General features: G+C 31.2%; 1 protein-coding gene across 1 annotated transcript; it reads right to left on the bottom strand.

Moving 5' to 3' along the window:
* Positions 1–859: 859 nt before the first annotated feature.
* LOC139483276 (perlucin-like protein) lies at positions 860–4008 on the bottom strand. Its single transcript, XM_071267305.1, has 4 exons — positions 3987–4008; positions 2984–3069; positions 1675–1768; positions 860–1178 (listed from the first exon to the last, which is right to left on the bottom strand). The coding sequence occupies exons 1-4, from the start codon at positions 4006–4008 to the stop codon at positions 958–960; spliced, it is 423 nt and encodes a 140-aa protein (XP_071123406.1). The 3' UTR covers positions 860–957.
* Between the last annotated feature and the right edge of the window lie 12058 nt (positions 4009–16066).

Here is a 16066-nt window from a genome sequence, read left to right on the forward strand (position 1 = left end):
CATATGCAGCAAGATGTTTAATTTGTGACAGATTGAATAAAGAAAACGTTGTCTGCGTGTGTGTACCTATCACATTATTATATATTAAGCAACATTCAAAATATGTTTAGTTCCAATCAATAAAAAAGGAAGGAAATACGAAATTCAATGGAAATTGATGAAAATCTGGTAAAAAAGTCGATTAGCAATTGGCTGATACAAAATTGAAACAATAGTTTATGGTATATGATGCAGTCTCAGTGTAATTTCTGCAAAAGTATCGACAATATACCAATACAGAGTATTTATACGTCCCATGTTGAAAAGACAAATACCACTATTTTGTAAACAAGAACCAGGTAGACGCAGTTTTTTTTCCAAGTAGGTTATAACAGAAAAGTTTATTATTATAATTGTGATGGTATTGGGATATATGACATACAATTAACAACTCTATATGCAACTTTTTATCTGGCAATTAAATATACGTATGTATTCTACCAATGAAAATAAATCACACAGACAAGAAGCTACTTTGACAAATATGTGTATGGGGTCGCCTCAATTGTTATGAAATTAAAGAACAGTAATAGTGTGTTTGCAAATTTGTTTCAATAAACGAATAGGAAGTATCTGTATGAAACTATTTTAACTCAGTTTTAAGACTTTTGGAGTATATATCAATCTATTAATAAAATAATGGTCTTTTGAATAATCTTGATTCATCCCAAGTTTGTTTTATTTAGTTACGTTGACCCTTGATGATTTGCTCTCGAAAACTAAACACATTGTTTTAAAGTTGTGAGTTGTGGGTAGTTCTTTTTTACAATTATAAAAAAAAATTAACAAACAAAAAAACTGATACATTTTTGTGCAGCCAAATGCTCAAGAAAATAGGAAAAGCCATCCATTTCAGAACATTGCATGCATACTTTATAGTTCCTATGAGTTTATCATTTTATATTAATGCAATACATTTTATTCTAGGAACTCGCAAATATAAGACTCCAACCAGTTACATGGCAAATTAATCCACTGAAAATTGGCAAGCCCGTATGATCCAAGACACAGTTCTGTGGTAGGATTGTTTGGATCACCAGTTGCCCAGTCTGTGAATGTCATTGTTTGACTTGGAGTATTTATCCATCTGATACCGTCGTTATCATTGAACGTATATCCTCCAAGAAAATATATCGTATCTGAAAAATATAAATATGGGTTCAGTAAAATGCGAACATTTCAAAAAAGCATTGTGATCTAGAATTTTTCAGTCATTGCAGATTTTGTTTCTAGTTTATCTTGCCAGTAAGGTCGTATGTCAGTATTAAATGTAACAAGTATTTCAAATTCTTCATGATTTACCGAATGACAAAAAGGAAATTTAATCATCTAATTTTTTTTTTGCAATTACATGAATTAATTCTCGAGGACTTGTATCATTTACAATGTATGTATAGTTGTCCTCATTGCATCTTTTTTTATAAAAGTAAATACAATCGGAAGCCTACATTTCATAGTTCTTGTCGTTTATGTTGTGTTATGAGTCCATATCAGACTTTTACCTGTAGTTGTCTTTCTATAACATTGTATAATTGGTTCACATTGTGTGACCTAAGGGTCTTGATAACAGTTTACCCAACGGTATGAGTGATATTTTAATAATGTCTACGGACAAAAGGCACACCTTACACTTACCAGCATTTCTGTTAGTTAATGTATCCTTGATGAAATCATTCTCTTCTTTTGTTTCTATTTCAACTAATTTCCCTCCAATATGATTGCAGTTATTCTGTGAATACAATTAGGTTTAACAATTATTCATTTTTATAATAACGATAATTTAGGTATCTCTCTAAAGAATTATTATTTCCCTCGTAAAATGTAAACTTTAAAAATAGAATTGAAATGCATTTTATACATTAATAAATATAAACACAGAACAGAAGATGTGGATTAAAGCGACCAATTCGTAAATGTGGATTCAAAATACTTAATGCATTTTATTTAATAATACTTATTGTTTATCATGCACTTCTTAGTATAGAACAAATCCAATATAGGTCGTATCAAAGGGTAGCACATCACCACATCATAATAAATTTGCTCGTAGAATTTTGATAGATAATATTGAGAAGGGAAAGGGGAATGTGTCAAAGAGACAAAAAAACAGACCATAGTGCAGATAACAAATGGGTCTCCAATGCAGCGAGAAAGTCCCGCATCCGGCGGAGCTCTCCGGCGTGCCCCTAAACATATATGTTACCAGTTCAGTAATAGACACTACTGAAATGAAGTCATTTTAATGATAAGCTCACAATTATATCAATCAATTGACTCGTGATTCGAAATTGTAATCAAATCTGACTAAAAACCTCCAGTGCAGTACAGTACGGATGACATAATGTGTATTAGCAGGTTAAATACATTGAACTTGTTTGAGAAAATAAAACGTGGAGCATTTCAAATCCGACATGTTATTATATAGTGTGTTAATCTCACGGTACAAACGAATACAAGTGAAATGTATTACCTGTGGTTTCAGTTTTAGAACTCTTTCTGTATTTTTTTGATTTGCAATTTTTTTTTCAACAACTGTACTAATATCAGCCAAAAGTATATTCGACTTACAGGGTAAAGATATCAAAAAAGTAATTACTCATCCGGAGACTGTTCTTTATTTAGGTGTCAGTCGCAACTGAGGATATTTGTATGTGGCTGTTTTTTCTTATACTCTAGTGATTCGTTTCAATTGAAAAATGATCAATAGACGGCTGCATATTTTGTATTTCTGATATATTTTTAGTCACACCATATAGACGCATGACGTTGTAGAGCTTTATATAGAGTTTAGCCAATGTCTATAGTTTAAGACTTCAGATGTCGTTTTGTAAAAGAATTTAAAAGTAAGTTTTTGTTTTCCTTTTCGTCGCCGAGTTATTGTTTGAATGAAATTCATCCTACAGCGTCTTTTAATAACAGACTACAACTGTATACAATATCTTACCCGAGCCGTTTGCCAATCAACAGTGTCTTCAATAATCTTATACGTTGACGTTGCATAACTATAACAATCAGTGCATGACGGTGGAACTGCAATAGACACGATAAATAATTTGTTAAAACATGAAACATGTTGTTCAAACACGACACATGTTGTTCAAACATGACACATTTTGTTCAAACATGACAGATGTTGTTGAAACATGACATGTCTTGTTCAAACATGTCATGTCTTGTTCAAACATGACACATGTTGTTCAAACATGACACATGTTCGTCAAACATGACACATGTTGGTCAAACATGACACATGTTGGTCAAACATGACACATGTTGGTCAAACATGACAAATTTTGATAAAACATGACACATGTCATAAAAACATGAAAAATGTTATAAAGCAGGACACATGTTATAAAATCATATAAAATGTTGCGTACTATATTTGTTTATTATGTTTAAAATCCTTACAAAAAAGTAAAATCACAAAAATACTGATGTCCAAGGAAAACTCGATACGGAAAGTTACTAATCAAATGACAAAATCAAAGGTTCAATAGCATCAAAGGAATATATAACATGCTGTACGCATGATTTACGTTTTCTTTTATTTTCTTTGAAGAATCCATGTTTTGATTCAGAGATTTGAAAAAATGTACAAGATACTATGATATTCAAAGCCAATTAGAAAAATGAATAAATAGGAATTATCAACTATATGAAAATTCTAAATATACAGAAAGGACAAATACTTTCTTATTATTTAATTCTAATTACCTTTTTTAACCCCAAAAAAACATGAAAATTGTTAATGACGTCCTGGTTACATGACAAAATTATGTATATGAGCTGATAAACAATACAACGTCGACCAATCAGAAGACGCGTTACACCCAACATTAAATTATTTCCAAATAACATCACATAGAAACTGAAAACTCAGTAAAATAAACTAGTTAAATAATTGGGGTTTCATGATTTTAAGTCTTCCAGAAAGGTTATCTAACCCGATCTTAAAACACCATCCATTTTATAGATATTGTGTCTTGTACATAAATATTTTACTAATTGCATTGGGACATTCCTTAAACATGTCATATTCCACATACCCTGCAGACCCCTTTCAACTGAACACTTAATTATTTACACATTTTTTTGGAATCTTATGTTTTCTAGGTTATTGGTATCCTTATGTATGATAATATCCGTTTCAATTTTCATTGTTTCATTGCATGTTTGTGACTGCTATGATTTGCATTGTCATACTTTTCTCCTTTGTTCTAACAGAAAACTTATGAAATGTACATTTTAAGTCCATGTAGATGTTTTTAAGAAATGGTTTCAAAAGATCAGCAAATTTCTTAAAAAAGACACATCACGGTTGTATAATGAAACATATGACTTATAATCTGACTACAGGTATGTTTAAAAAAAAAAATGTTTGGTTATATTGGCAAAAAAATCTCTTGTAATCAAAAAATGCATTCCTTTTTGAAACGATCAAGAAGTCAGAAATAACTTTCGTTACAAGAAGCGAAACAAAATACTTAGATTAAGAAATGAATCAAGGTTTGAGGGAAACAGCGCTTATCTTGTTTGACGATATATATATATATTGACATTGAATAACAATAAAGCAAACCCCAAAAAACGTTTAATTCGGTTGACATGCCATTATAAACCTGCAATTTTATAAACTGACCGATTTGAGCAACGCAACACTCGATGTTTTTTTTTTTCATTTTAAAATACACATTATGCATGAAATACTAAATAACATAATTATATAAATTTAATTTATTTCTTAGAAGTTTGAAATTCGAAGGTTTAACTGATTACGCCACGCTAAACGTTTAACTCATGTTGTTAGCACTGACGTCCAATTTTTTCTCCAAATAATTGTTCCTGTCAATCTTCAAAACCAAAGACAGCTCTGGTAAAAAAACCCTGAATTATTGACATAAAGGTGAAGAAATGTTTTAGACAATTTTTCACCTTTCTGATTTTGACCATTTCCATTCATTTTAGTATGTTTTCATAGTAATGTAATGAAAACTGAAACGATAAGCAGCAATTATACAGTGGATTATTTGTCATTTCAGCAAACAAAAACCACGTAAATCTGCCTGCCATGACATCCAACTTGGAACAAAAATGACGTTAAAGTCGTTGAAGCCGTTGTACAGTGTTGAAAATGACGTTGCCTCGTTTAATTAAAATGACGCGACAGGTTGATCAGGTCCATAGGTTTTCACTTACGAGTTATAACTACCTTCTTTAAAGATGAAGGAAAGGTAATGTTTGGCATACACTAAATTATGTCTGTACAATTCTAATGAATAAATATTAAGTTTCATTACTCAGTCGTATCAAAAAGGAAAATCAACAACTCTTTACTAATTAAAACTTGCCAATTGGTTCAAAGAATTGTTTAACGAAGAAAATATTCTAAAAAAATCTGGGCATTTTAAAGAATTAAGGTTTGCTCGGGCCTATGTGAAGTTTCTATCAGACGTGCCGTATTTTTTGTTATTTAAATCTTTACAGATAGTTAATCAAATTGGTCGAAAAAAATAGGGGTCACGGACCATTTAAGCTCAAAATTTTACTTTTAAACACTGTCAGGTATTGTAAAGGGACCAATTGTCAATGAAATGATAGGGAAAATAGAGGTATGACATATTTTTATCGGAATATCAGAAAAACGTTCCATGACACTTGGTCCAAAACTGTAGTATAAAAAGCTGAAAAATAACTTCAAAGAATGAGCAAATATAAAAAAAATAGTTCACCGATAAAGAAAAAAAAATATTGTGCCTTAAATCCCAAATGTTGTCGGGAAAATGGTGAAAATGGGTGAAATGTCATTTTGACCCTTTAACAAATACGGATAATAACGAACATATTCTATCAGTCACAAAACTATAATGATTTAACATTTCTAATCAATCAAAATATTAAAAATAATATATGGAATTTACGACAAATACTTTTTGTAATTCATGCGCGAAATTATGCGCAGTCGAATAGTCCCGAGCCACCTTAAGCAATGCGTTAATAAACTTACCATTAAGTCTTCTGTGCATGACATTCCAACCAAGTACAGTATAAGTCGACACAGAACAGTTTTCAGAAGTATCCATCCAACAACTTGATGAGAGTTTTTCAAAACTCGCTACACAACACGTGTCTTGATAAGAGCATAGCATAGCACAAGACAATAAACTTTCTGTTTGAACGTCGATCGTATTTATGCTTTGATGTATTTGCTGATTGTAATCTATAGTAAATTTCACGGCATTAATACTCACAAGTATTGTTATTAAGAAAACAATAACGCTTACCGATGCATCCCAGAAAACCATAATGACTTATAAGTTAATTCCTTTTTAGACTTATACATTAACAACATTAAAAAGAAACCATTTTATTCATTATCCTTTCCTTTATATGAATTCTTATAGAATGTCGAAGTGCACACGAGAACTATGATATCAATTTACTTGAATTGTAGCCCGATTGTCTCAATACCTACTGTTCTTATTGCAATGATGTTGACTTTAACAATTGTTTTGATCTTTACACACTTTTATGTATTTAAATGATCGCTATGAAACTTGAAAAAACATTAGGATTCTTATTAGTATGTAATTGAATGCCTTGATCGTGCGAACTGCTGCAATAAAAACTTAATGACAATGCAATCAAATGTTGTTAAGCAATTATGAATTAATTTAATAATTACAGAACTCCGAGTTGAATATTGATTATTTGAAGTGATAACCCTTTGACAATACTAACCTGGAAATCGAAATGTGTTTAACACTAGATTGTATTATAATAGCACAACTATTGGGTTTAAACACAAATTATCGTCAGGGTGTAGATTTGTTTGATGATAAAAGCCAAAGTATTCCTGGATGTACCGTATCCAAAGAACATATACATTTCCTTATCAATAATTAATTTGACACACATATATTACAACGGAAGACTTATCAAATACTATGTACTTGTAAATGTGGCGGAAAGCCCTCACATTGCGAATACTACTGTTTACTTTACCCGTTATTTAAGGGGTTTGGGGAAAAATGTAAGGTGGGTTCTTAAATTTTGACATTAGTGTTTTCTTAAGAAAAACAAATAAAGTGAAAAATCTGAAGACATCAGAAACTAAATTGCTGGAATAAAAAATCACATGTGGTTTTATTGTGAGTTGTTAAACATTGGCAAACAATGATAGATGCTTTAACTCTCTATTTTGTATTTTATTTCTTACAACCTTTATCAATTTAAAAAAAAAAAATAGTTGTTTCTTTCGGAAATATTCGCAAAAATGTCTCGATTGATGGTGATTGCAATAAATGTATTCAAATTGTTTAACATCAAAATATTTTTTTTAAGCGATATAAAATCGTAAAAGTCGTTCATTATTAAATGCAATGATTAAATAGATACAGTATGTCAGTAGTTGCTAGATCATATTCCCGTATAAAAATAGCCAAACTGATAAAATGGGCATTTTCGTGTTTTGATTTTGACAGCAGTTATGATATATACATGTAGTTGTATCCGTGAATAAAGGCATTCACGATAACCACAAAAATAGGTACAACACGAATACAAGTACTTCAAATGTATAATATCTTTTAGTTCTTTCACATATATTGAAAAAAGGGAGTGTTTATTGAAACACGCAGTTTTACACATTTGTCAGAAATTATGACAGTAACAAGATGCAACACTATAGCTTTCTCTTCTTTCAACAAACCTGCGTAAGTGGTAATCAAGTCATTTATCATAATCCAATCGCATTAAAAAGGAAATGTATTAGCAAAAAAGATATATTTTGACGCAGAAAATGTAATACACATACGTGTATACAAAAAATGATAAAACAAACCAAATGACTTTGCTAAGTGCAACCATAAATGATGTGGGTTCAGGATGTTAAGGTAGTTTCGGAAGACGAAACAAAATAAATTACATTCGTTTCACTTACTATATGGTTTGAAAAAGGCACTGATAATAATTAAAAAAAGCTTACTAACAAACTTTCTTCACGTACATGCACTGATTAAAACAGATAAGGACCATATAATAATACAGATCATAATTATGTTTCAATTATCCGGTTTAATTCAATCAAATATGTGTGTGTGCCTGGGTGTTGCAGCCTGTAGCTTATTGCCATATGTGGCATGGTTGTAGAAGGCGTTCGCAGCTTGAATCAGAATTCTCGTGTCGCGCACTTGTTAATTTGATGTCGACAACAAAGCAGGTGTTACACACAAAAATATATAGTGACGCAGAAACTGTAAAACATGTGTACAAAAAATGATAAAACAAAACAAATGACTTTGCTAAGTGCAACCATAAATGCTGTGGGTTCAACATGTTCAGGATGTTAAGGTAGTTTCGGAAGACGAAACACAATCAATTAGATTCGTTTCACTTACTATATGGTTTGAAAAAGGCACTGATAATAATTAAAAAAGCTTACCAACAAAACTTCTTCACGTACATGCACTGATTAAAAAAGATAAGGACCATATAATTATAGAGATAATAATTTTGTTTTAAATATCCGGTTTAATTCAATCAAATATGTGTGTGTGCCTGGGTGTTGCAGCCTGTAGCTCATTGCCATATGTGGCATGGTTATAAAAGGCGCGCGCAGCTTAAATCAGAATTCCCGCATCGCGCACTTGTTAATTTACTGTCGACAACAAAGCAGGTGTTACATTAATTAGTTAAATTATTAAAAAAAAGGAGCCAAACAAAAGGAATGCAAGGGGATCGCAATCAAGGGCCATGATAAAGAAGACAAGAACGACCAGCATGACAGGAGGACAGGGAGTGCAGAACGAAGAAATCCCTAAAAAAAGACGGATTTGGCCGGAAAAGAATAGCCAATAAGATACAAGAGGTAGATAACGTGGTGGCAGAAGGACCGGCGGAACCTGCTGATATATCGTCAGTTAATGGAAGAGGTTGACGAAGGCGATTTGAAATTAAAAAAAACATCGTCGGGTGGTTATTTGTCCATAAACGAATGGACTTCAGCATGCACGATTTTTATGAGTGTCTACATTGAGCAATACAGCACAAGGACACATGAATTGTTAAAATATATGAGCGATATAAGATAAGCGGCAACGAGGTCAGAAAACTGGGCCACCTATGACGAGAACTTTAGGCTAGAAATAGAAAAGAATCCAAATTTATCTTGGGGAAATATACACAGTGAATATTGGCTATTACACATCACATCTCCAACAGTACAAAACAGTGTGTCAGTGCAATCACTGGGTTAAAGAACAAATACACAAAATCGTGGTAATTGTAACTCAAATGCAGCTACACTTTCAAACACTAGAACACATCAACAATCACAGGTAACTAATGGAAGTGTAAATATGTCTTGTACATAGTATACTACTGGTATTTTTTTATATTTTTTGTTACTTTTTCTTTTTTATCTTTTATTTGCTTTTCAATAGTCAGGATGTTACACATCCCATTACACTACCACCTGACAATGGTATCAAGGGGTAAATACAGAAGAAAAAAAATAGCAATATACAAAAATGAATCTCTGAATAATTTATTTTTAACAATAAGAATATTTTAGGTTACATATAAATTGTATATGATTTATCTCTTCTCTCTCTCTCTCTGACTTACTAACATACAACACTAGTATTTTCACTCTTCTGTTTTGCTACAATATATATCATGACTTACTTTTTAATACAATTTTGTTTAAAGAAATAAATTTGCCCATAATTTATAAATTATTTCTTTTCTCTGAACTAAACAGATAATATGAAAACAACACTTAATTAAATATTACATGTAAAGGAGACCAAAATTTTTCCCATACTTGGACTTTATCATTTTTCTTTGCAATATGATTTTCAAGAAATCGGTATTTCTTTATTTTATTCTTCAACTCAACTATATTTGGTTTTGTTTCTTTAATTAACATTTGTATATATGATTCTTTGTAATTATGATTAGCAGATTCAATAATAAATGTTCATGTTGGCAACCATGAAACACATTCTCTTTGTTGAGATCAAAGTTTACAAAAAAAAAAGTTTCACAATATTGAAAAAAGACTGCCACAATTGCGCATTCAAAAAACTGGTGTTCAATGGTTTCTTCTCCAAGTTTACAAAAAAATGTTTGATCATTACATGACAACTCAACAGAAAGAAGATTTTCCATATCAACTGACAGATGGTATCACAAAATAGTATCCTTAATACATGTTTTAACCCTTTTTATATCATCTGCATCTCTAAGTAACTGAGAGTTAAATTTCCAATAACTTTTGCCCAGTTTCTCTAAACAAGCTGAGAAGGTGAAAAGAATTGCCGAATGGTCTGTTCTATAACTCGGAATGACAATGATATTCTTCATAAGTGAAAAAAGGTCTTCTGAAATTGAAAAATAATCAAGGCGACTTTGTTTTATTGGTAAGGACTGACGCCAGGTATATTTCCTATGTTCTTCATAGCATGTACGCCAAGGATCAAGTAGTTCAAAAACATCGATGATTTCATCAATTTTTTTACGGGAGTTAGGGTTTCTATTTTGTTTGATATTATATGTATCCGTAAATTTATCTAATACAACATTCCAGTCACCACATACTATAACACTGGTGTTTTTAAAGGTTAAAATATTCTGCATTATTGTGTCAAAGAATGAAAGTTCATCTGTATTATAACCATAGAACATGCAAAACTTAATCTTTGTGAAAAAATTGTTATATCTAAAATAATATAACGACCATTATCATCAATAATAGAATTATGCACAATAAAATCCAGACCCTTTTTATAAAAAATAGAGACACCTGCATTCTTACTGTCTTTATGACTGAAAAGCACTTATTTCCCCATTCATCCTCTCAGTATTTTTCAATGTCTTTATTGCTATGAGTTTCATGAAAACACTCTGTTGAAGTATTTTTACTCCTAGCCAAATCAAAAACATCTGCCCTCTTTTTGGAGTTTGAAAAAAGACCCCCTACATTCATTGATAATATCGTTACATTATTATCCATGATTGTATCTAAAGTGATAGTTTATAAAAACAGATAAGCAAGATCATAAGTACAAATATACATACATACACTCATAAAATGTCGCATATTATTTTCTTTTTTCAACATTGAATGTATAAACTAATTTACAGTATGGCATTTTAAAGGTACGAATAAATCTAGCAAAGGAATAGATGTTGTTAGGGGATATAAGAATACATATTTATCTCATAATTAATGTTAGAGTTATTTCCCCTTTACTTTATAGTGACAGTATAATTTATATTAAGACAAAAATGTCTCATATTATTTACTATATATACAGACTTTTGTAATTTGGACTTGACATGAAACACTTTAGTATTTATCTTTTGCATTTATATCTATCTATTTATATTTATAAAAGCTGTATATTTTCCAAAAAATATTAACAGGTGTAACAGACTTAAATGATAACTTATTAATTTGCATCTTTTAACTTCTTTTTCATTTTTTCTTCTACATTGTCAAATATATCAAATCTTATTTTGCTACTAGTTTCAGTTTTGGCATACACATTACAGTTGTAAAACCATACATTTTCAAATTTTTTCAGTGTTTTTAAGTCTTGCCATTAGTCCAAGATTTTTTAGTTTCAGTATTCTTTACCTTAATAATGATAATGGCTGTCCCTACTTCCCTCGTTGTAGGTTTAAACCCATATGTGAAATATGCAGTGGCAAATCCAAAAAGGCCAATTGAAATAACCAGGACAAAGGAAGAAGTACACCAAGTATTCATTTGTATACATTAGGAAATACTTCTATTAAAATATCAGTCTTTGAAAATGATTTAGAATTTTACCCACCTAACAATATAGCACATAGAATTATATCTGGTTTCAAATATGGTTTTTCATTAAAATATTTTGTCTCTAGGAAACAACAGGAGATATCAAATTGCAAAAGTGCATTACAGCTACCCAATTTGTTTGAATAAACAATAATTAAGGAAGTTAAACTTGGTCGCATTGATGTTCCTTTCAGATACCCGCCCTTTTCCACACTACAGGTATCACCAATGGGGCTAGTTCTAGTTCCAAAAAAGAATGGGGATTTCAGATTTATTTAACATTTATCCTATCCTGAGAATATTACAATAAACTATTTTATTGATAAAGATCATTGTTTAGTGCAGTTCAGTTTAGTGGACGAAGCAGCATATTTGATTAATAGACACAAAACATTTGCCCGTTTAAGTCAGTGTGATGAAAAAATGCTTTTCGTTTGTTGCTAATTGCCCCGCACGATTTTGACCTGTTGGGGATACAATTTCAAGGTGGATATTATCTTAAGGTAGTACCTAACACAACAGGGATATAACTCTGTAAAATCAGCTAAACGTTTTTATAACATTGTATAGTAAAGTAAATATTAAGCTTCTCGATAATCAAAATTAGGGTTTTTCAAACAGCTATATATCCAACCAAATTTTTTCTGAGAGAGTGATACAAACGTTTTGAAATTTTGATAAAATGCTCCCAAATGGGGCCTCAAAAAGTTGTGCCCTGTGGGAAAAATTTGAAAAATCTTTGTATTGGATAAAACAGCAAAAAAGCGGAAATGATAATATCCTCCATTTATTAGATGATTTTTTTTTGTCGAAACGAGCCAAACATCAAAAGTTGGCAATACTTTGAAGATATTCTAAGAGGTATGCCACAAAATAGATATTGCTCTTGCTAGTGAGAAGACTACTTTGTCTACTTCATTACTCATGTTTTTTGGTATAGAATTTGATACACAGAATTTAATCATGCGGCTTCCAAATGAAAACAATGGTAAAAATTGTATTATTATTCACTGTGGAGCTTATGATTTGCCAGATTAAGAATTGACAGGGAAGGGTTTAATTGAACATGTAAAATGATCTATCATACGTTACCAGGCTTTATTTTAAAATGGTATTATAATATGGTCTTCAATGCTTCAGCGTAGATATTTGCATTTTGCACCCTTGAATGTGGGTACAATAAACGAACAGAAGAAAAAAAAATGTGAAATCAGTGTTTAGAAACATTGTAATAACAAATGGGGGAAAGCTATATAACAGAAGAACATTAGGGCAAGTGAAGTGTCTTTATATAGAACAGATGGAATTCATTTTTTACAAACTTGAACTCAGGTTTTCTTTTATAATATACAAGGAGGGGTTGAGTCTTTCATACACACAACAAAATTATAAATGCTTCAATAATAAAAAGTTATGGAGATGACAACCCAAGTCAGATTTGGTAGCTGACTTGGGCTCTAATGTGGCGGTCCAGAGAGACTGGTAGTGATTGGAGTATTATTTCACTCGGCCCTTGCTCTGGGCCTGACAAGTTCTACAATTTGCAGGTTTGGAAAATGTGGTTAGTGGTAACGGTGGGGTCTACAGCGGGATAAATCTGGGACCTCCTCTACCTCATATTATAGAAGGGAGGCCTACACTTGCCAACAGGTTTGGCACTTATAAGTGGTTCATTGGTAATACGAGTTTTTTCCCCGGTCATTCCCCATGGTAGGTGGTGGTCTAACCGTTTTTACTACCAGGGGTTTTATGACACCATGTCAACATAGGTCAGCCATTGTGTATATAATCGGTAGTCAGCTTTGCGTCTCAACACAATATTATAGACTACTCTGTAGCCAACGTAATGCCACAAAGTAAAAATGTATATTCTAGTCATGAAAATGTAAATATAAGTTTGTGTAATAAAATGTATGTTTACCTCTAAGGATTGTGTATGTATAAGTTGTAAAAGTTATACATCAAAAGCAGAGGAATGTACCTCTACACAAATGAGTATAATTAACAGAAAGTCTGTAGTATTTTAATTTTGGTATTTGCTCATTACAATTAACAACAGACAAGGAGAGACAACTCTAGATTATTTTGTAATCACTTTGTGATTACAGGAAGGACTTCGAAAATACGTCAACAACTCTTGATCGTTGTTCTTCATTTCATTGTTATTATTTTAGTATTGATATAGGGTCTTCTCCAATGAGTATTGCAATTAATTGATTTGAACCAAGTTTAAAATATAACACAAATTCACATTTTCCTTGAACAGAAGATTATGTTATATGAGTATATACGATCATCTTCTGTTTTTGTAAAGTATGATAAATATTATAATTGATAAATTTCAATAAATTATAATGTATTTTGAATGGTTTTAAAGCAAGCATCTCCCCATTTTTCAGATATGATGAATTTATAAATTGTAAGTCCCATTTTCAAACCAAATGTAGGCATGCATTATTTAAGTGATGAAAAAAGTACTGTAAAACATGTCAAAACAGATCCACAGAAATGTTCACAAAATCTGCATGCATGCATAGTTTAAAATATTACTTGATTTTTTTTTTCGAGGCACATACTTTCTTTTTTGTCTCAAATATTCCAACTTTTTATAGATAGTGCTTTAAGACTGTCACTTTTTAAAAATAATATGGGTGGGGTTTATGCTGCTGTGTATGTAGTCCATCATGTCCATGGTGTGTTGTGTGTACTATGGTTTGTTTGTTTGTCTTCATATTCTGCCACGTCCTTATCAGTTTATGTCCGACTTTGAGTTTTGAATCTCCTTCTGGTATCTTTCGGCTCTCTTATTTTAAAAGTTAACAGTGTCTAGTCGAATCCGATTGATTAGTGTTTTCAAATAAACCGTAGATGACGCAATACTTACTTGCCCTACATTGATAATAAACTTGAAAGCCATATTGATATAATTCTAAAATTACTTTTTATTGATGATGTTTTTAATTATAATGCTGTAAGTACCCATGACGTATTGCTGTTGACAGAATCGGTAACACTACTTCACAAAGCTATTATAGTACTTTAATACAAATATTTATCAAGTGAAGACTTTTTTGAAAACGGAAAAACACGAAGAATCAAATCGTTTACTGCATCATCTTTTCTATTTAGGTAATCAAAACTTTGGTTCAGTTGTATTTTTACTTCCTTCTCATTGTTCTTGATAATAACATAATTATAACTGAACGACAAAAGTGAATAAAAATAGTTTGTTCTATATATGCCTGTTTTTCAAACTACGGAAACTAGAACCAAAAATTAAGTGAGCTAACGTTTTTTTACAAATATATTGTAACTACTTTATATTTCAATGAGAAGAAGTTTGACTTCCGAATATTGACATCATCATTTGTTTGTATGACAAAATCCAGTAAAATTTCAATGTTGATTTATGGACATTATCGTTCAAATTCAATTTTACCGACTGAAAATCGAATCTGATCTATGGTATCAAATGTAATGTTATATAACAAAGTTGCAATTAATTTGATAACCAATCTTTGTATAAGGAACACCTATTTAACAAGATACATCAATTTAGGATTATTTTTTAAAATCGACAACAGTCTGTCTTCCTTCGTACGAACTGAATATGAAAATGATCTGTTTGTCTAATTATGCAGTTTTGTCTTTTTTTACAACATGTACGTTCACTGTAATAAATGCAATTTATGAAGACATGAGATCTGAAACATTTCAAAAAAGGTGTAGCACAGGAATTCTACAAACTGCAAAAACAACCGATGTGTATTCTAGGTCCTTATTTTCATGTGCAGGTATGTGCTTATCAGATCCACGATGTTGTGTGGCGAGTTATTCCAAAGGAACATCAACATGTCGTATTGACACTTCTGAGGAATGCTGCGTTGAAACCGAATTCGTACACGGTTGGAATTTTATTCAACGAACCTCATATCGTAAGTAAAAATGACACATATTTTGATTTTTTTTAACACTCTCAAAGTTTAATCAAAGATGAGCGAATAAGCTGTTTGTACGAAAACAAAAGATCAACCACAAAAATATGGGTTTAAACAAGACATCAAATGTTGTTTGAATAAAAAAAAACAATTGAGACTCACCTGTATTTTTGGGGACGGACCTACAACATAGATTTTAAGAGTTAAAGAATATGTATGATATTGTTTTTCAATACGAAAATTACTAACCATTTAATTTTGA

Source organism: Mytilus edulis, chromosome 7, assembly GCF_963676685.1.
Source record: "Mytilus edulis chromosome 7, xbMytEdul2.2, whole genome shotgun sequence".
NCBI classification, from domain to species: Eukaryota; Metazoa; Mollusca; class Bivalvia; order Mytilida; family Mytilidae; genus Mytilus; species Mytilus edulis.

What these genes read in the sequence shown, in the direction of transcription:
- LOC139483276 (XM_071267305.1), bottom strand. Translation starts at nt 4,008, where the DNA reads ATGGATGGTGTTTTAAGATCGG. An exon ending in TTGATTGGCAAACGGCTCGG is followed by an intron (nt 1,769 to 2,983) that starts GTAAGATATTGT and finishes TTGTATTCACAG; the next exon opens with AATAACTGCAATCATATTGG. An exon ending in ATTAACTAACAGAAATGCTG is followed by an intron (nt 1,179 to 1,674) that starts GTAAGTGTAAGG and finishes TATATTTTTCAG; the next exon opens with ATACGATATATTTTCTTGGA.